The following is a 20691-nucleotide window of genomic DNA, read 5'->3' as shown; positions in this document are numbered from 1 at the left end:
TGGCCCCAACTTTCTGCATGTCTGACTTCTATCGTTTGTCCTTTCTGCATCTCCAGTCACCCCCAGTTAGGTCAGGAGGACAGGAGCATGAGAAAGCACTCTACACTCTACCCAGCACCATGCAGTGAATTTAAATCAGAAGAGAGGCATTTGCTCTTCCCATGGCTGCTTCAGCGTCACTGAAGTCAAAGAAAGGTAAGGATTCCACTAAAGCTCCAAAGCAAATAAACTGTCTCTGCTTTTCACATCAGCATTTCAGAGTCTCAGTATATCAGCAGGTGTGATGGTGCATCTGTAATCCCAGCTCTGGGGAGGCTGAGGTAAGCAGGAGCATCACCACTTCAAGGCCAGCCTGTGGTATACAAGACACTGTTTAAAAGTGTGGTATATAACAAGCTGTTTAGAAAAGGAGACATCATTATGGTAAACTGTGACAGCTTTTGCATATTTAGAGGGTTATTTCCTGGCTGAATAAAATGAAGGCATATTAGTAATGATTACATGTACAGCTATTTTAAAATCACAGGAATAACCGGTAAGTAACTTACCAACCTTCTGTTAAGAGTGAAATAGGTGAGACAATTCTTTAATTATTGGCCCAAACACTCAAAATAATGAAGCTCCACATAGTGAATCCACCATACTATGATTATTCACAAACAAATTTTTACTTTAAAGGTAAGTATCCTATTAAAAAGTCATCATTTTCATTAGTGAAGAACCTCCGCTTGTGTTAAATTCAGGGTTAATTCTGTTTTGTTTCCTTCTAGAAGCTCTCATAGAAACTACCAGGTAAAAATAAATGTCACTAAATCCTGAAAACATAAAAAATGTCAGGCTCCACTTCTTGATTCACTGTTAAGACTATGGCTAAATTTTTTTAATTGTTTACCTTTTTTGTGATCCCTGATTTTTGCTTTTGGTAAAACATTTGGACTATCTTATATTATTATCACACTAAGTTTAAATTTTAAACTTATTTTACAATGTGTTGTCTTTGGATGAAAACTCTTCATTCTATATTGAAAGCAGTATCAGTGGCATTATACATATTTCTATAAAATTGGTTTGAAATTAACTCTTTACTGTATCAAAATGCCTAATATAAAGTAACCCCCAATGGGTACATAAAGACTTAAAATAAGGTCAAAGGAGATGAAGCATCAAAAGAAACATAATGAGGCTGGGACCAGTGGTTCACCCCTATAATCCTAGCTACTTGGGAGGTGGATATTGGGAGGAATGTGGATCAAGGCCAGACTGGGGATAAAGTTCGTGAGACCCCCATCTCAACCAATGGATGGGCACAGGGATTCATGCCTGTCATCCCAGCCCTGCAGAGAATCATAAATAGAATTATCTGGATCAAGGCCAGCCTGGGCATAAAGCCAGACCCTATCTCAAAAATAACCAACAGAAAAAGGGCTGGGAGAGTGGTTCAAGTGGTAGAATGCCTGCCTAGCAAGCATCAGGCCCTTAGTTCAACACCGGTACCACCAAAAAAAGAAAAGAAAAAGAAACATAATGAAAGAGCACCACCTATATTCATCTTCCTTATTCCCTCCTATACAAGAATGAATATAGAATTTTTAACCCTGTTGAATACTCCATAAGAAGACGAATAAGGTAGAAAGAAAAAAATGGTGGGGATGAACAAATTTGGGATATAATACATATACACATGGAAATGTCATAATGAAATTCTCTGTATAGATATCTTTAACAAACAAAAATATCTTTTTTTCTTGATCAAAAATGGAGGACAGGAGTGTAAATCAGGCCCTGTCCGGTGGTTGGTATCAGTGGGAGAGGAGAAGATATAAGGAAAAGGTGAGTATGGTGGAAATACTGTGCTCATTTATGAAAATGGAAAAATGAGACCTGTTGAAACTATTCTAAGAATGGGGGGGTGGGTAAAGGAAAATGATGGAGGGGTGAATTTAACTAAGCTATATTGTAAGAATTTTTGCAAATGTCACAATGTACCCTGGTACAACAGTAATATAATTTTTAAAAATTTTTATAGAATAAAAAAACAGAAAAAAATTATCCAAGAAATAAAAGCACTCATATTATTGTGCAGTATTTTTCTTGCTTCCAAATAAAAGCTAAAAGTGGTCATTTCTATATCTAATAACTTATATTGATAAAAGTATTTATTGGGAGCAATTCCTTCACTTGTGTACTGAGAATGTTAACAGTTTGTAACGCTGCTGACTAACAAGCTTCCAAAGTCTAGAGGCATGAGAAGATGAACTTTCCCGTCTTCTTGAAAACTCATTTTGCCGTATCAAGTATAGACAGCAGCTAACAATAAGTATTTCTGTGCCAAACACTGATCTTTACCCTTGTTTTCTGTCACAGTAATATGTAAATACTTCGTTTCTTGTCTTTCTCTCCTACTAATTCAGAGACTCCATAGAGACAGAGACTTTATCTTGTTCCTTATTGCAAACCCAGCACCTAGTATACCTAACACAGGGCAGGCAGTGAATTAAAATTTGCTCATTAAATTTGGGCTCTAAATGCTTTAATATTTCTAACCCTTGCTCATGACTTATGATGGTTATGAAAATGCAACAGAATATAAAATAGAATGTATTATACCTAGTAAAATAAAAATTCTTTAGTGAAAATTTTCTTTTAGTGTATATGTCCCATATAAAATGTCTCCACCTTTTTTTCTTCACTGCTGGGGATCAAAACCAGGGCCTCATATATGTCAGGTGAGTGCTCCAACACTAACCTACATTCCCAGCCTATAAAATGTATTTCTTACTATGAACAACAATCACACTTTATGGCCATTATACATTTGCTCCTCATGATAACCCTGTAGATAATACCCTAACTTCCATATAACAGGAACTGAGATTTGTGGAGGTTACATGTGTTGTCCAAGATTGCAGAGCTAGCTCCAAATTACTCATAGGGTACTGTACTAAGAAAATCTGAATTAATTAAATAAGGTTTCAGTAACAGGACTTATGATTTGATTAGTGAAGAAAAACATAGGCTCTGAAAACAGACAAGCCTGAATTTAATATCTCTGTGTAGGCTTTGGCCTATAACTCAACCTTTATGAGCTGCGACTTCCCCACGTGTAAAATAGGGGTATTCATAAGATTGTTACAAATTTTAAATGATTTACTCTACAAGACCAATAAATAGAAGCTGTTTTGATTCAAATAACTATTGGTGTTTTGCTCCTGGTCCTATAAATCACATTCAATCCATTACACCATAACTTGTGTATGTGCAACAAATGTGGATCAGGAATTGCTTGGATCAAACAGCAAAGTATGGTAATAGGGCAAAAGTGGCACAGCGCCTTCCAACAGTTTCTGCTAGCGCTGGTTGTGAAAGATGCCCAAGTCAAGATCAGGGCACTTAGTTGGTTCAGGTAAGTTCAAGAATGAAAGGAAACAATGCTGCTTAACCCTAAAAACAAGAACGAACTCTTCCATCCTGCTCAAAGACGAGACAGAGAGAGAGAGAGCAACATCCATCTTCTTCCTTCGCAGCCTGGCTGGAGCCCAAACGAGGTGTTAGGAAAGGCACCTGGTCTGCTCCCGCCCACTATGGCCCTGGGTACCCGGGAGCAAGACACTGAGGTTCGGAGCAACTCACCCCGGAGACTCTGCTGGTATTGCTCCAGACTCTCCTCCAGGGTAGAGTTCCCTGGGGACTTCGCCATGGGCCCAGAGGTGGGAGTTACGCAGGGAAATGTCCTGCGCACTGCCCTCCGAGGGCAGGCCTATCGCTGGGGGGTGGGGGACGGGACCTCCGCTTGCCTTCTGCCGCCGCTATCACCCAAGAGCCGGGAGCCCCGGGCCGAGCTCGTGGGGGCGCTTCCTTCCCACTGGCCTTCGTGGTGCACGTCGGGAGTTGTAGTCCACACGCTCTGGCCTTGCCGCGTTGAGTCTCAGGAACTTTGCAGCTACACTACCACTCCCAGAAGGCTTCGCGCTCTGGGTCCCGCTCAAGGGTTTGGCGGCGGGAACCCGTTGCTAAGAGATGGGCTTGGCGGCCGCGCCCTTTCCCTTCAGCCCAGTCTCGTTTAGCTCCGCCTCCCTCCCGTCCTCCTGCAGACTGGACCACCCGGCTGACACATAGGGTTTTCCCAGGGCCTCGACGCTTCAAAATGCGCCACTTATGCAACTAGTCGCTGAGGCTTCAAAGGATGCACATCACATGCTCTGAACGCTGTTTGTTGCAACATGTGTCCAAATAAATTCTCAAGAAAAGGCAGCTCTAAATCTTCCAAACTGCCAGACCGTGAAGGCAGCCGACACTACAACTCGTAGGGTGCCGGGCACCCCAATCTCTGCCGGGAGTTGGTGCGCTGCCCGCCGGGAGCCGTAGTCCGCGCAGGTTGCGGTTCCGGCCGGGGCCCGGCTCCCCTTCATTGTTTGAGCGGCTCTTGGGTGCACGCCTGCGCAGTGGGCAGCTCGGCGGAGACCCTCCGCCAAGCCCCCTTTCATTGTCTGGACCTGGCGCCTGCGCAGTCAGTCATCGCTGGGCCCAGGCAGGAGGAGAGAGGGCTTTGGCTGCTCGCCCTGTCCCAGGCGCCTGCGCACTGCGCGGCCGCTCTCTGCCGTTACCGCTATGTGTGGGGCGTGTGTGGAATAACGTTATTGCTCAGCGGAGCCGAGGGCCCCGGAGCCCGACTGCGACGACGACGACGACAAAGACGACGGGGTTGGGGGAGGACGGCGTGCTAGCGACTCACGGGACGCGACGCGCCCCGCCTCCCGGTCCGGTGCCTCTCCACGGCGAGGGGTAAGTGATGCGCCGGGCCGCTCGGTGTCGGCGCTGCCACCGCGGCCTCCCGCCGCTTCTCCACCTCCCGGGGGGCACGATGGGGTCTGGGCGCGGTCCGGCGGCCGGACTGGGGTCGGGGCGCTTCCCGGGTACTCGGCGCGGCCGCCGCCCCCACGGCCCCCGGGCTAGCCCGGTCCGGCCCAGCGGCCGCCCATCCTCCCCCTCCCTTCCCCCACCCGCGGCCGCCCGCGCCCCGCGGCCGGGTCCCCCTGCCTTTGTGCAGCGTCCCCTCCGCCGTGGGTGTCCGCGAGGGAATGGCTGCGCCTCAGTAGGGGAGGGAGCCGGGCCGTGCCACCCTTTGGTAGGATTAGTTTGGGGGGCGCTTGGGGGAGGTCAGACCTAGGCCCCTGGGGACACGTTGGATGGGCGTGGAAGATGTGGTGTCACGCACCCCGCAAGGCGACAGCACCCCGCGCGGGCTGTGCCTCGCTCTGGTCCATCCCGGGAGGACACGACTTCCTGTCGCCTTCATTGTCCTAGGATTCAAATGTGGGGGTTTGGTATGGCTCCATTTTATGCAATGGGCGGGAAGACGGGATTTAGGTCCTCCGCCTGCTGGTGTCCAGTATTTATCCACAGGGTTCGCAAGAGTGTAAAGGAGAGAGGCGAGAGCCTGTATACCTGCGGGAGTCCCCGTAGGCCACGGTGGCAGTGTATTGAGCATTGCTCGGTGACAATGAAGACCAGACTGGGAAGGGCCTGACCGGGAAGCGGTTGTGCGGCAGGGAAGTGAAGCAGCACAATTATTTTTTCTCGGCGTGGATAATGCATTCCTGTTCCTAAGGGAGTACATTAGGGTACGGGTTTCGGTCTTGTCTTTTAAGCAATCAGAACGACGGCAGCAGCAACAACAAAAAATAGGCCTGGCATATTTCTGTTTCTAAAAATGTTTCATCTGCTAATGAAAATGTGCACATGTGGTTGAAGAGACATTTTTTAAATGACTTGACTGTTATGCTTACCATGCTTACGGTCCTTTGCTGGCGTTTCTGCTTAGGATGAGCAGAAGAGAGGATGGAGCCGGGTGGAGAGGAGCATGTGGAGGGGTAAGAGGAGAAGGGAGTTACATTATGAACACAGAGTCTTCTTACCCTTAGGAGACTTAGGAATTCAGCTTTGGAAAGAGTGTGATTACAAACCAGTTTTTATTTTTCTGCCATTATTTTAAAAAGAGAAATAAAACTTGGGCTGCTCTTCGTACTTCCTGACTTTGCAGGAAAGTCAAAAAGAACTTTGCAAAGTTCTGTGGAACTTTGACATTTTACAACAGAAGAGTCTTTTTTTGTAGGCTTACTTGTTTTTTTTAAGACAGAGTCTCACTCTGTAGCCTAGGATGGCCTCAAACTCAGGCTCTTCCTACTTCAACCTCCCTGGTCTTGGGATTATAGATATGTTCCACACTGCCTGCTATAGGATAGTGTCACATACACTTGACAGAGACCAAGGCAGGGCGTTAAAACTCAGAAAGTTAACTGACTTGTCCACCAAGCCAAACTAATGGAAGGCACAGCCAGATATAATAACCTGGGTCTGTTCTGTAGTGTGATCTCCCCTGTGTTGCCTGGTCTTCCTACTCTGAAGATTTCATGGAAAGCTGCTGGACATGCTCCTTGAGTTGTCTGTGTCAGGGAACTTGATTCTCACAGTTCTATTAATTTAATCCTTGTCTTTATGATGTAAAATTAGTAATTACACTGAAATGGAGCTTTGGTTTTATAAAGTAACTGAAGGAAAGGTGACCTGACATAAAAAGTAATTGTGGTTGAGTAATTGTTTTCCTACAAACTGTAAAAAAAAAAAAAAAAAAAAAGTGCATAACAAAAACTTAATGACATTCGTCTCAACTAGTGAGTTTTATATTATTTTCAACTTAAACCAAAATTTACCTTTTGAGAAACGTTAGCTTTATTGGGTTGATTTGTCATAAATTCTGCACCATTGTAATAGGCATTTTCTTTAGAATTTATCTTCTTTAAATTTCAGCCAACTTAAAATAACACTATCTGTAACTAGACTTTCGTATGTGAATTACATTCAGTCAAACTTTAAATGTATTTTGCTGGTCAATTTCCTAAAGTTATTTACAATATAATAAGCAGTCTACATGCTTCTATTTTAAGCATTAGAAGGATGAAATTTACACTGAATGTTAACATCACTCTGCATAGGATGCAGGTAGCAAGATGCTTCTTGAAGTTCTATGCTTAGTGACTTATTCTGTTTGTTCCAAATGTTTCTTGTTCCTTTATCTTCTGGGAAAAAAAAAACTAGTTTTATTATTGCCTCTGCTAGTAATCAGATATTAACTTCTAATACTAAACACTATATATTTAAGCTTCTTATTGACATGTCTGTTACTCAACAAAATTCTTTTCATGTGTAATTTTTTTTTTTTCTTCTATGCCTTAACTATTGGGTAATTAAGCAGTGTGCTCTTCTAGTAAGTACCTGGCAGGACTGGCAGAGTGGCTCAAGTGGTAGAGCACCTACCTAGTAAGCATGAGGCCTGGAATTTAAACCCTAGTACCACAAAAAGTAAAAAAAATTTAAAAAGTACCTGCAGGGTGACACTTTATTGGGAACTAAAATATCTGTATAGTTACAAATTGTTATGTAAGTGTAACAAAAGCTCAACTACATACCATCTGAAAATGAACATTGACTGGAGCATTAAATGTTGATTTGTTTCAGTAAGAATTAAGTTTATACTTAATGAGAAATCTCAGACCATCTTTTTCATTAAGCTTTTGTTAATGATGAAAATTTCTAATAACTGCACTTGTTTAAATGGACTTTGATTTATATGTTCAAATATTTCATGAGGGATGTGTTCAGCAATGAGTTAGCCATTTTGAGGTATAAAAAGAATTAGAAAACATCTGTGGTTGATTAAACTGGATATATTGTCCAGTTTAGTTGAAATGATTATGCAACAGCATTATTTTTTTTATCCAGAATGAATAATAGAGCAAGTGTGCATAAAGCCTACTTTTATGTAAAAGAGAAAACAAGAAAAGGAAGGTTAAAGAAAACATCGTAAAAATTACTTTCATAGAAATAGGGATTGCAGAGAAGTGGAAAAGAATCCCAAACAGGCATTGCATAGATTTGAAAAACAAGAGAGACATAACAGAAAACAAGTCATTATTTAAGTATATCAGTAATTAATAAATGAGGTAAAAATATCACTCTCTGCGACACTGTATTTATTGAATAAGTGAATAATACCTACCACAAATGGAATACCTACTGAGTGCCAAGCATTGAGTGTGTGTGTTCAATTTACACTGATTCTTCTTAGGTAAGGTACTGTTTTTGCACATTTAAAGTTGAGATAATTAAGACAGAGTTAGTGAATAACTCTTTGTGGCACACGTTACTAAGTGGTAGAGCCTATAACTGAACCTTTGTCTTTTTGGACTGAAGCCAAAATTCTTTCTACTCATCTTTTTTAGTAAGTTAATAGGCAACATTCATACCCTTATTATGATTTATAAAATGTTAGAATTACAAGGAGCTTTACAAGTCATCCATACAATGTGCCACCCATTGCTATTCCTGAGATATTACCGAATCTAGCTTCTTCATAAGCCCTTCCCTGGACATAGAAGAAAGTCCACTTCGCTTTCAGAAAGCCTGCTGGAAAGATTGTTAGCAGAGTCCTATGCCAGAGAGGGGTCCCAACAGACCAGATCCAGCAGTCCACTACCTCAAGAACAGAGACATTGTATTGAAGCAAGAGAGGAATTGATTCAGTAAAACCACAAGAGAAAGCAGCAGGGAAACCAGGACCCTAGTCCTGTCTTCAGGGTACTAATAATAGCTCCAGGATTATATAGGGGAAGGACAAAAGCAGAGAACCCGAAGCATGCAAGTAAAGCAGTATTGGTCAAAGTGTGGTCTAGTTGATTATCTCAAGCTAGTTCTGCTGGCTCCAAGAAATCACTGCTGGAGGGACAGCTAGGTTTCTGTCATGACGTGATTGCTCCCTCCACCCCAAAGGAGGGCAGCCTAGATTCCGTTCCTTGGTTGTAATCCTTCAGGGCTTGTAGTTACTAGAATTTGAGATACGTGGAAGGATTCAGGCCTGGATGAAAATGGAACGGCCAGGCAATGACTGGATCCTCCCTCCTTTAGGAGGAGCAAAGAAGACCCTGTTATAAAATACTACTTAAATTGAGCTAGTATCTGCTTTTGCTAGGTTATTTCTTCTTGTTGGTTGCAGTTCTAAGGAGTAAGATATAGTAAGATTGTTCTCAATATTAAGTCTATTCTCTTTTTTAAATTAAATGTTCCACCATTTGCAACCTGATATGATACGGTTTCCTTCCCTTTCTCATCTCTGCCAACTAGATTCAGTCACTTGGTTTGTCAGCACTGTTCTTTTTTTTTTCTGATCTGGTTTCCATATTTAATTCTGCAGTTATGGCCTGAATGCAGAGTAGTGAAGCAATTCTTTTATTTCATGTGTATTTCAAGACATACTTGTGTTTGCAGTCTAAAGTTGTTACTCCTGTTTAGCCATAATGTCTTTCCCACTTCTAAGCAAAAAACAACAAGAAAAAAATGACATATGGTTTTTCAAGTTATATTTCAGGGAATTACTTTTTGAGATTCTGAATTTCTCCTTTTCTAATATTAAAGTAGCCTTTATGAAATTGTATTGTTAGTAAGTGGTAAGCTTCTTTTGATATTGGTTGTGAGTTTTTGTTTTATTTTAGTGTTCTTAAATAACTGATTAAAAGTTGGCAGCCTTAAGTTCTCACTTTGTTTTTTGAAAAATTTGTCTAGAAATCACTGGTGTAGTCAATATGTCAACATCTTTACTTGATCTTTAGCTAGATCTTTTCTGTTCTGTTTATGCTATAGATGATGTTTTTGAAGCAACATTTTACCCTATCCACTATGAAATTTCATGTGCTTGAATTTAGGCCACAGTTAAAATTTGTTGAGATCTTCTTGAATCATGATTCTATCATCCAAGGGATTAGTTTCCCTTCCTGGCTTTTTGACATTTATAAATTTAACAGGCCAAATCGCTCATGTCTTCATCCTGGCTTTACACTGGATATGGCCAAGGACAAAGCCATGCAGATTTATAAATAGAATAAATGTTACAGAAAACATGCTGGGGGGAGGTGACACAAAAATAATGAAAAACATTTGGATTTTTGTTTCACTTTATTTTTATTAATAATAGAATTGTTATATCTTCTAATAGTAAAGGAACTGAATGAAACTGAGAGTTTGGTGGATGATGTGGATAATTACATAATTATATCATGTAAAAGTAAGAATACATGCTGTGAAGAGAAACTAATCAGGGTAAAGAGATGGTGAGTAAAGAAGATTGCTTTTTTAAAAATTTCGTAGGTGTCAGTGCACTCAGATGGTTCAAAAAGTCAATATTCTAAAAAGAAATAATCCAAGAATTGTTTCCATATATTCTTATATCTGTTCCTTATATTCTGAGGGACCACTTTCCCCATTCAGTAGATAATTTTTTTGTTATTTCTTACATATCCTTTAATTCAAGCAAATATAAATATGTGGTCTTAACCCTCCTTTCCTTATTAACACAAAAGATAGTCTCTTTACACATTCTTCTGCATCTTGAATACCGCTGTTTTTGAGTGGTTGTACCCTCCCTCCCTCTCCCTCCGCTCCTTCTCCCTCCCTCTGATACCCAGCAGACTTGATTGGCTAAGGAGACAAGCCATGTAGGTATCTGGGCAGAGAATACACTGCTCACATGCAGTGGTTCTGAGGAAAGGATGGGATAAATGATGAATGAATTCAGAGAACAAAGAAGCCATTGTGATTGGAGGTGAGTAAGCAAAGGAAAGAGTAGGAGGAGTTGAAATTGGATGGAGATTTTATTGGTTGGTTTTATTTAAGTGCTATGAGAGTTTATTGGGCTTTTAAAGAATGGCTCTGACTTTTATGGATAATAGACTGGAGGGAAGTAAGTATGGGAACAGGGAGGTGAGCTGGAATAATTGGAGTGATCTAGACTAAGTCATGTTCTTAGAGTTGACAGCAGTCATGATTGTGAAAGTTACCAGTTTTTGGTTTTAAAAAATCAAAGTTAGGAATGTCTGTTATCATCCAAGTGGACATACCAAGTAGGTGTATAAGTCGAGACTTCAGAGGAGAGGTTTGGATTGAAGATACTTCAATTTAAGTGTCTCCAGTAAACTGGAAGAGATCAATTGGGTAGGGAGTTAGTTAATTATGTTGAGAAGAGGCCCAAGAATTGAGACTTGATACTGTCCAACATTGAAAGCTTAGCACAAGAAGTCATCAGGAAGGACTGAAAAATGGATCAGATAGGTATGAGGAAGCTAGAGGAATGTGATGCCTCAGAAGTCAAGGAAAGAAAGTATTTTTAGAGTTAAGGAGTGGTCAGTCACCTCTATCACCTTTAATCACTTGAATACTTCTTAAGAAATCAGGTAACATGCTCTCGTCAACATCTCTGAGGAAACAATTTTTTTAGACCCCTTTCCATTCTCTTTATCAGTAGGAATGCTCATAGTTACTCTTCCTTGGAAACTTCTAAATCTAAAGCCGTGAACAAAGTTTTATTCATAAATAGTCCCACTGCTGTTTCCTAGGTAGATAGCCATGGCCGCTAATGAGGTTTCAACAGGAGAGGCAGTTAAGTTCAATGAGAGGAATTGCCTCAATGTCACTAATCACCTGGTATTGAGTATGTCCACTTAATCTGAGGAGTTAGCTTTCATTTATAAATTAAAGCTAGTGATAGACCAGCCACCTCAGAGGTTTATTGAGGTAGGTGGAAAAGCAAATGAAAAGTATAATTGTAGGTAGTGAGCTTCTTCTTTTATTGCCCTAAGTGTGATAACATTACATTTAAAGAAATACATTGGATGGAGTGACTCTGTAGAAAAAGTTTTTACTTCCTGTGGATTCTATCCCCCTGGGAAGAGAAAAGAATAGAAAATGTACAAATTCAATTCTTAGAGGTTGTTTAGGGATTTTTTTTTCTTGCTGTATTGGTGCTTGAACTTAGGGCCTACACCTTGAGTCACTTCACCAGCAATTTTTTATGATGGGTTTTTTAAGACAGAGTCTCACAAACTATTTGCCTGAGCTGGCTTTGAACCACGATTCTCCTGATCTCTGCCTCCTGCTAGGATTATAAGCATGAGCCACCAGCACCTGGCTTGGTTAGAGAGCTCTGCCTTCTAAATCAGTGCATTGTGTTTTTCTGTGCCTTTTCTGTTTCTTTCTCTTAAATCTTCATAATTAACAGTTCACTCCCTGTCATCTTGTCAACTCACTGCTTCAATGTGAAGGAGTCCAATTGAAGGATTAGAAAATACATACACATTTTATAGAATCTCTTTTTAGGTCATAATTACCTTTATAAAAATTTCTATCAAATACCTTTACATCTTAGCCTTAAGTTCAGTTCACATCGTTTTAGAGTTGAAGCATTATTATCATGTGTTTAAAACAGTTATTTTAGTTATAATGGCATGTCTGGAAAGGAAAGGATATGGTTAGCATTGTTTTATTAAGTGATTGAGTTAGTGCCTGCTTATTCTATTTTGCACTTTCTCATTTTATAGTATTAATGTGGAGCACATTCATAGCTTGCAACACTTGGTCCCAACAGGACTGAATCTTTGATTCAAAATAGTCACATTCTTTAATACTTCCTCTTAAGCAGGTTAAATTTTATTTTCGACTGTTCTTTCTCTGTTCATTTAGAACTTACTAAAACTTAATGGAATTCTTAGCATCTTATTGGTTAAGTTAGTGCTTTTTTTTTTTTTTTTTCCCCTAGGTACTGGGGTTTGAACTCAGGGCCTTGACTTGCTAGGTAGGCACTCTATCATTTGAGCCATGCCCCTAGCCAAATTAGTGCTTTTTAAGTCTATGCACATTTGAATTTACTGCAAAGGGTTTTTTGTTTCTGTTGGGAGTGTGTGTGTGTGGTTTTTTTGCAGTGCTGGGGATTTAAATCCAAGAAGGTTCTTAAAAATAAAGATATCTGTTCCTCATTCCAGATCTATTCTGATTGAGTTCAAGCCTTTAGGCCTGAATCTTACATGTTGCTTGAGTAAAATGACTGTGACTTACTAATTTAGTGTTCCCTGTACCTTGTAACTTTAGCAGATTTGCAACAAATATAAATAGATATTCTTTATTTTCTTGATATTAATGACCTTATTAGAAATCTCACCTTCAAGATCTTCTATGAATCCACTGGGCATGGTGGCAGATGCCTGTAACCCCAGCTACTTAGAAGGCAGAGGCAGGAGGATCACAAGTTCAAGGCCAGCCTGGGCAAAGTTAGCAAGACCTTATCTTAAAACAAAATGCAAACAAAAGGGCTGGGGGTGTGGTTCAAATGGTAGAGCACTTACATAGCATGTAAAAGGCTTGGGTTAATCCCCAGTAACACCAAAAAAAAAAAAAAAAAGTGGGAATCTTCTACTGAGTGTTTAAGTAATCTGAATACAATCCATTTAAGCCAACATAAAACCAGATTAGAACTGGCGATCAGTATTATCAGTTTCAATGACTCACTTCATCTTACCACTTTTAGAAGTTTAATTTTCATGTTTTAATCATCACTATCTACCTGCTCCACCTTTCTCCCCCCCCACCAGCAAAAAAAAAAAAAAATGCCCACAATGATTGTAACGTGTACCTAGGACGGAGAACCATTAATTTAAGGTGGTTTGTTAATTGAGAGCCCTACTCTTAGAAAATAAGATGGAAGAGAGCAGAAATACGACAAAAGTGGAATATATCTCTCGGTCTGATAAAAAATAAAGGAATATTTTGTACAAGGAATTAGATCACCATTTTAGAATTTGTTGGCACTATTACTGTCTAGGTTTATGACATTGAATAAATCACTTAATCTCAGTGTCTCATTTTGTTCATTTGTAAAAATTAAGGCTTATACTATGTAGTTTCTAAAGTTACTCCTAATCTTTAATATTATATATGTGAATATTTTATAATATTCTTATGGTTCATTGAGTTACAAAGAAGTGAGCAGAGAGTCAAGTTGGAGGTTCTGCAGGGTGTACAGTGGAATAGAAAGAACAAGTCTTGGTCGATTTGTGCCTCTATAAGAAAGTGCCATAGAATGGGTAACTTGTAAAGAGGAGAAATTTCTCACAGTTCTCAAGTCAAGAAGCCTGTGGCCAAGGTTCCAGCAGGTGTCCTCACATCCAGGACTCCTCTCTTCATCCTTTATCCCTGCTATAAGGGTACTGATCACCTCCAAAAGGCCATATCTCTTAACACTGTTGCATTGGGCATTAAGTTTAAACATGAATTTTGAAAGGATACTCTCACTTAAACCACAACATACAGATCTGGAAGAGTTGAAATTGTGTGTGCTATGCAGTGGTTTATAGAGATGGGAGCAAAAACAGATGAATAACAGGAGAGAGGGAGGGGGGGTTGTACAGCAGGAAATAAAGGTAGGTGGGATAAAAGAAAAAAAATTGGAAGGTTTTGACATGATAGCCACTCAAGTTCAGAGCATATTTCCTAATAACAATAGTTCTTAAAATCACTAATGTTTTTCCAATTTAAAAATTGTGATAAAATACTTGCAACATAAAATTCGCCATCTTACCCATTTTATGTATACAGTTCAGTATTATTAAACACATTCATAATGCCTTGAAATCACCAACATCAATCTTCAGAACTTTTTATGAGGCTAGGTGTGACTCACGTCTGTAATCCCAACTAATTGGAAGGTTGAGATTGTAGCAGTCATTTGAGTCTAGCCTGGGCAAAAAGTTAGGAAGACCGTAGTTCAACCAACCAACCAGCTATTGTGTCACAACTATACTCCCAGCTATGTAGAAGGTATAGTTAGCAGGATTGTGATCCAGAGGCCAGCCTTGGGCAAAAAGTTTAAGACCTGTCTGAAAAACATAAGGAAAGCAAAAAAAAAAAAATCAGTGGTGGCATGACTCAAGTAATAGAATGTCTGCCTAACAAGGGTGACATCCTAAATTCAAGACCCTAGTACCACAACAAACAAAAGGCCATTTTTCCTCTTGTAAAACTGAAAATCTGTAATATTAAATTGTAACTCACTATTGCTCTCTTTTCAGCCAATGGCAACTACCATTGTATTTTTGTCTGCCTGGCATTGACTACTGAAAGCACCTCATATAAGTGAAGTTGTTACAGTATTTATCTTTTCATGACTAGATTATTTTACTTAGCATAATGTCCTTGGGCTTGACCCATGTTATAGCCTAGGTCAGCATTTCCTCTAGTATTCTATTATATGTATACAGAGCTGTTCTTCTGTCCAGGATCACTTGGATTGCTTCCATGCACCAGCTATTAATACCAGTAATCTTCTATTTTAGCTGCTTTTTAACCTCAAAGTTGCAGAAGCTCTTCTCCAAATAAAATAATCTCAAAAATCTGTAAGCAGTCTCCTTCTGGAGATGATCTCCCTTATCAAAATTCCTGTATTTCTCCTCAGAAATAACCACACTACAGATATCTCCAGTAAACTATTATATACCTTATGGTATTCTGGCAATGATAAACCTAATCACCTTAAGCATGGAAAACCTAAGGATTACAATATCTAAAAGAATACACTTAACAGGTATATTATCAATTGAACTACTGATTGACAAATTTTTACCAAAAGATAAGACTTGATTTATCTAATATACTCATTTTTGGAAGCCATAATGATGCTACCCTTATAAATGAAAGTGTGGAGCTCTTCGTGCTCATTTAATTAGGCAAGTTAGGTAGTTTTTTTCTTTCCAATATAAGTTATTTTATCAACTCATTGTGTATGTTTTTATGCTATGTTATGAAGTGTTTAAGCCATCCTTAGTATAAATAAATCCTGTGATTTCTGTTTGTGTAGAGCTGAAATAGCTAGAGTAGCTATGAACCATGTGTGAATCTTTTAATGAAAATTAATTAAAATTGAAAGCTCCATTGCATTAGCTGTATTTCAGGTGCTCAGTAGTTAACATGAGACTGGTGGCCAATGTACAGAAGACAGTGTGGATATAGAATGTTTCTATTGATTGTCACAGTTCTATTGCACAGTACTAGTAGGGAGCTATTTGTAAGCATTATAACTTCATATGGAGGTAGAAAGAAAAATTGCATAATTTAGGCTAGTGATTAGCAGTATATTATACAGTAACATGCATTTGTAATGTCTTCATAAAGTATATTCTGAAGCTAGGCATGTTGGTACATGTGTATAATCCCAGCACTTAGAGGACCAAGAGTTGCAGGCCAGCCTGGGCTATCTAGCAAGATCCTGTCTCAAAAAAAAAAAAAAAAAAAGTAAGGACTCTGAGATTTTTTTTTTAATTTTTTATTGTTTCACTTTAGTTTTCATGTATTACAGTGGAAATGATTTAGATATTCCCCGCAAAAGTTAATGTACAGCAGGTGAGGAAAGGTATTGAAGGTAAACAGAAAACACTTTTTTTTTTTTTTTTTTTTGATGGTGGTACTGGGGTTTGAGGTTTGAACTCTGGGTCTCGCACTTGCTCAGCAGGTACTCTATCACTTGAGTCATTCCACCAGTCCCAGAAACCACTTTTAAAGGGCACATGAGACAGTAAAATCAATTGCAGACAACAGCAGAAATAGAAATTATTGTCATAGAGCTAAGAATGATGTATCAAAAACATTTGGCTGTCATTGTCTTTTTTTCTTTTGGTAATGCTGGGTTTTTTTTTTCGAGATAGGGTTTTATGAACTATTTATCCCAGCTGGCTTCAAACCTGGATCCTCCTGATCTCTGCCTCCTGAGTAGCTAGGATCACAGGTGAGAGGGTCTTACAGACCTTGAGCTCATCATGCTTTCTTCCACTGTTAGTCCCTCTTATATTGTTGTTCAGTTCTTAGATACAGATGCATAAACTTTTCCTGCTTCTAGTGCTCTGTGTCCTTTTTCAGATTCATAATTACTCCACTTCTGTTCCTAGAGATGGTTTATAGTTCGTTCACATTCTAGGTTTCAGAGTCACGCTGTACCCTAATTTATTCAATTTTGCCTCATTCTTCTTGAATGATTAGCTGATTTTAGTCCTTGGTTTTAAACTGACGTTGTTGGCTTCTCAGGTACACTAGAGCCTGCTGATGACCAAACAGGTGAAGAGAGTAGATGGAAAAGAGAACAAATTTTGCCTGAACTTTACTTCCAGCATTTTTTGCCCAAAAGGCACTCTGACACTTCAGAGAACATGTTGGTAGGTAAAAATATGTTTTCTATCAGTCATATGCAAACTCTTTTAGCCAAATTTGAGATTGTAGAAATTAGTATCACAAGCATCATTTTAAGGTGTACTTAAGAAAAAGACACAGTAGATAGATAGTGGTTGTGAAAAAATCCTAATCCTTAGTCTGTAAAGTCCTAGATTTGAATCAGGGTGGTTCTTGTTTACTACAGCTAGATTTGTGACCTAGCGTAAGTTGTTAACTTCACTTTTCTTAAGGTGAATGCTTATTTTAGGAGGTAAATGAAAGAATGCAGTTCTAAGCACTTAGCAGAGTTGTTGCACAAAGGAGGTTCTTTTTTTTTTTTTTTTCAGACTGCAAAACTTCAGTAGAGTTTTATTGGAAAGAAAAAGAAAGTTCAGGCTCCACAAAAAAAAGAGCAGTGGGCTCTGACCAGATGGCACAGGAGCCCCAATGTCTGTTCAAAGAGCAATATATAAGTTGTAAGGGCAACAGGGAGGAAACATCTGGGCGGTCACAAAGGAGGTTCTTGATAAATGTTGAATCTAAGTCTTTAATTTTTTGTGTACAACAAAATGTTTTAACAAGAATTACACAGCTCTATAAAACAAAACAAAAATCATACTGTAATTCTTCATAAGCTGGCAGAGGAAATTTAGCCAGAATTTTTAGTACCTAAACAAGTTGTGTAAAAGTGTAACTTTTTTGTCTTGGGTATTTCCTTTAAGTGTTTGATAAAAATGTTTTTTTAATGAAGGCATGTTTTATTAAGTTGCTATCTTTTCTTATCAAATCCGTCCTCTTGAAAATAACTAACAAAACCAGACATAGAATATGTGATTTGACATTTGGATTGTCACCTTCACTTCTTTTCATAAGAAGTGTGAGGGTTTTTTTTTTTTTTTTAGCTTTAATGCTATTTCAGGTTTAAATTGTAAATTACATTCTTGATACATACTTAACTGCTTTCTAAAAAAGAATGATAATGTATGTGACAGATAATAAAGAAAAATTTGAAGCACTCATTCCAAAATGGTTGTGAGTATATGAGAGCAAAAATTTTCCCAATACTGACACTGAGTTTATTCACATGAGCATAAAGTAAGGATCTTGGTAGGAATCCAAAAAAAGCACAGCTGTGGATTAAGTTTTTGGGAGTAACTGTACAAATGATGGTGGGGATTGAAAGTAAATAAATTTTCCAAGAGTTTATTTCATTATCTGTCCCAGGTCGAGGTACTACACAGCAGAGTTGAACTTTTGAATGTGTTCTAGATATGAGCCACTTTCTCTGACCATCCAGCCCGAAGAACACAACACTAAACTGTTATGCCTTCCTTTTCCTTTGTTTTTTTCCTTCTTACTGTCACTGAAATTATCTATCTTATGTAACTATTTGTCTGTTGTAGCTTCTGTGAGAATAGGAACTCTTTCTATGTTGATCCCTACTCTCTCTCTAATACCAGTAATGTACCATTGTATAGTATTTGTGAATGAAGACAATAGATTAATTCATTTTATAATACTCTGTAAAATTGGAGTCTTGTGTAATTGATATATGTTTATGTCCATTTTCCAGAGCCTACAGAATTTTTTTCACTTAAAAAAATGATATATTTATACTTAAATATATTAAATATATGTTCTATTCATGTATTTGAAGTTCTCAGAATAATGTCTGGTATGTAGTAAGTGGTCAGTAAATACTACCTGTTATAGATAAAGGATTATAGAAATTATGCCTATTTTCTTCTATAACATATTCAACTTTATATTATCCTTAACTAAAATACAACCTTAATTATTTCTTTCATTTTCATAAATACATAGTGTCAAAAAACAGACTTGTAGTGTCAAGGATATTTTTGTTAGGAACTTAATAAGATGGAAAATATGAAATAGGAATTCTAAGTTTATACATTTGTTTAAAATTTTTCACTTATTTTTTGGTACTTAACATGTTGGATTCAAAAGACATTATACAGGTTATAAAAACCTATAAACTAGTTAGTGTAGTGCCTTAGTGATTTCATTTTAGCTTATAAGCTTTACTGCTGTTTCAAATACAAATTTGAAAGGTGAAGTTGTCATCTCATTCCCCTTTACGTACATTTTTATTTACTCCATTAGGAAATTCATGTTTCTAGGAAACAGCTAGGCAATAGCCAGGCTTGTAGAGAACAGTACCATTCCTTTATGCCTGGCAGAAGAAGAAAAGTTGTCACATGGATTCTTATGAGAATAAGAAATGCGCAGGTTGAAGGAAAGCATTTCTACTTTGTGAACTGCTAGTTCTGATGCAAGGCCAGCTTTCTTCTTTCTCTGCACTAGCAGGAGTTGTGGGGTAAGAGATTTATTCGCTATATAGCCATCTATTGTGATTTCAGCCAGCTAACTTCCAGGGAGTAAGGGTGGACTGCCCTTAACATGTTTGGCTCAAGGAATTGCATACCCTGATTATATGATAGTTTTTTCCACAAACCTAATGTGAGTATATTACTAGTATTTTGCCATAGGTTGCACAGTGCAATGTTTCATAGTTCTTTTGTAATGTCACTGCCTGTCTCACAACTGTATTTTATACTACTTAAGATCACTCAGACTCCTCTTGCCATAATTCCTCACTATGAATTAAATAGGACCAGAACCAACATTTTTTAACATGAATAAAAACAGTAAAATATACAGTCTTGAAACTTAGAGTATAGTGAAGCTTAACAACTGTGGGGATTTTTTTCTTTAATTTTAAGCTTAAATATTAAAATTTTAGTTTATTAGATCATGAAATGAACCCTGATCCCACAGGACAGTCTGCTTTTAAGACTAATTATAGCTCCAAGAACATGGAAATAGAGCTATGATGCTGGGTCAATGTTCACATTTGTCTGAGTTCCAAATGTTTAAGCTTCATACTTTTGTCAGATAACTACTAATAACAAGGCTTTATGTGACAAGGAGATAAAGAGTAAGAGACGGTTGAGTTGACATGACTAGGATTTAATGGCTCCATTTAATTGCTAGCAAAGGTTAGATGATTATACCTTCTGCCTCTGGAGATTTGCAGATTGTCTTACTTCAAGACTTGTACCAACTCCAGAATTATTCATTCATTAAAAATAGCTTGTCGGACAATCAATGTAGGTGAGACATTGCCAGGCTGAGGGATATAGAGAAGACAAAATGACTGTTGTGACTCTCTGTTAACTTGGAATGATACCATCTCCAGTCTGGAATAGCGACGACTAATCTAGTACCACCTCAGGCTTATCTACACCATGGCTTCTCTTAGCCAGCATTCCTACAGGACTGAGTTCCATGAGGCAAGGTTCTTGTTTATTTGCTTTCTGTGCCCTAGATATCACATGGCCTGGATTTGGGAAGCTTTTAAACAGGTGTGTGTTGAAGAAGGGAGGAATGGAAGAAGTCAGGTTTCATGCCTTGAAGGAGCTCACCAACTAGAGACATAATATAGTTTCAGTACAGTATCATTAATGCTAAAAATTATAGTACAAATTATATCTTAACAAATGTTTGAGCACAGTATTGTGGTACTATAGAAAACAAGAATAACTTGCTCTGCCTTGGGGAAATTGGGAAAGGCTTACAGAAAGACAAATCTTTTCG

General features: G+C 38.7%; 2 protein-coding genes across 15 annotated transcripts in view; one reads left to right on the top strand and one right to left on the bottom strand.

The window, feature by feature from the left end:
• Positions 1 to 4038, bottom strand: part of Sdccag8 (SHH signaling and ciliogenesis regulator SDCCAG8) — a 220374-nt gene extending 216336 nt beyond the window's left edge. For 3 of the 8 annotated variants that reach the window (XR_012439102.1, XM_074048779.1, XM_074048780.1), the window contains exon 1: positions 3631 to 4031. Coding sequence is in view for 4 of the 8 variants with exons in the window: in XM_074048779.1 (XP_073904880.1) it covers positions 3631 to 3697 (67 nt within the window). In the remaining 4 variants the exon portion in view is untranslated. Of the gene's footprint in view, positions 1 to 3630 lie in introns of all 8 variants that reach the window. The other 5 variants (XR_012439103.1, XR_012439104.1, XR_012439105.1 and 2 more) reach the window with 3 other exon arrangements.
• Positions 4039 to 4088: 50 nt separating this feature from the next.
• The window catches only part of Cep170 (centrosomal protein 170), a 114999-nt gene continuing 98396 nt past the window's right edge, over positions 4089 to 20691 (top strand). For 3 of the 7 annotated variants that reach the window (XM_074048773.1, XM_074048772.1, XM_074048769.1), the window contains exon 1: positions 4090 to 4782. The gene's annotated coding sequence lies outside the window, so the exon portion shown is untranslated. Of the gene's footprint in view, positions 4783 to 14284; positions 16655 to 16950; positions 17079 to 20691 lie in introns of those variants that run through there. The other 4 variants (XM_074048776.1, XM_074048775.1, XM_074048770.1 and 1 more) reach the window with 3 other exon arrangements.

Source organism: Castor canadensis, chromosome 11 (genome assembly GCF_047511655.1).
Source record: "Castor canadensis chromosome 11, mCasCan1.hap1v2, whole genome shotgun sequence".
In the NCBI taxonomy this organism is placed as follows: Eukaryota; Metazoa; Chordata; class Mammalia; order Rodentia; family Castoridae; genus Castor; species Castor canadensis.
The sequence above is the reverse complement of the archived record's forward strand: the minus strand, read 5'-3'. Positions and strand labels throughout refer to the sequence as shown.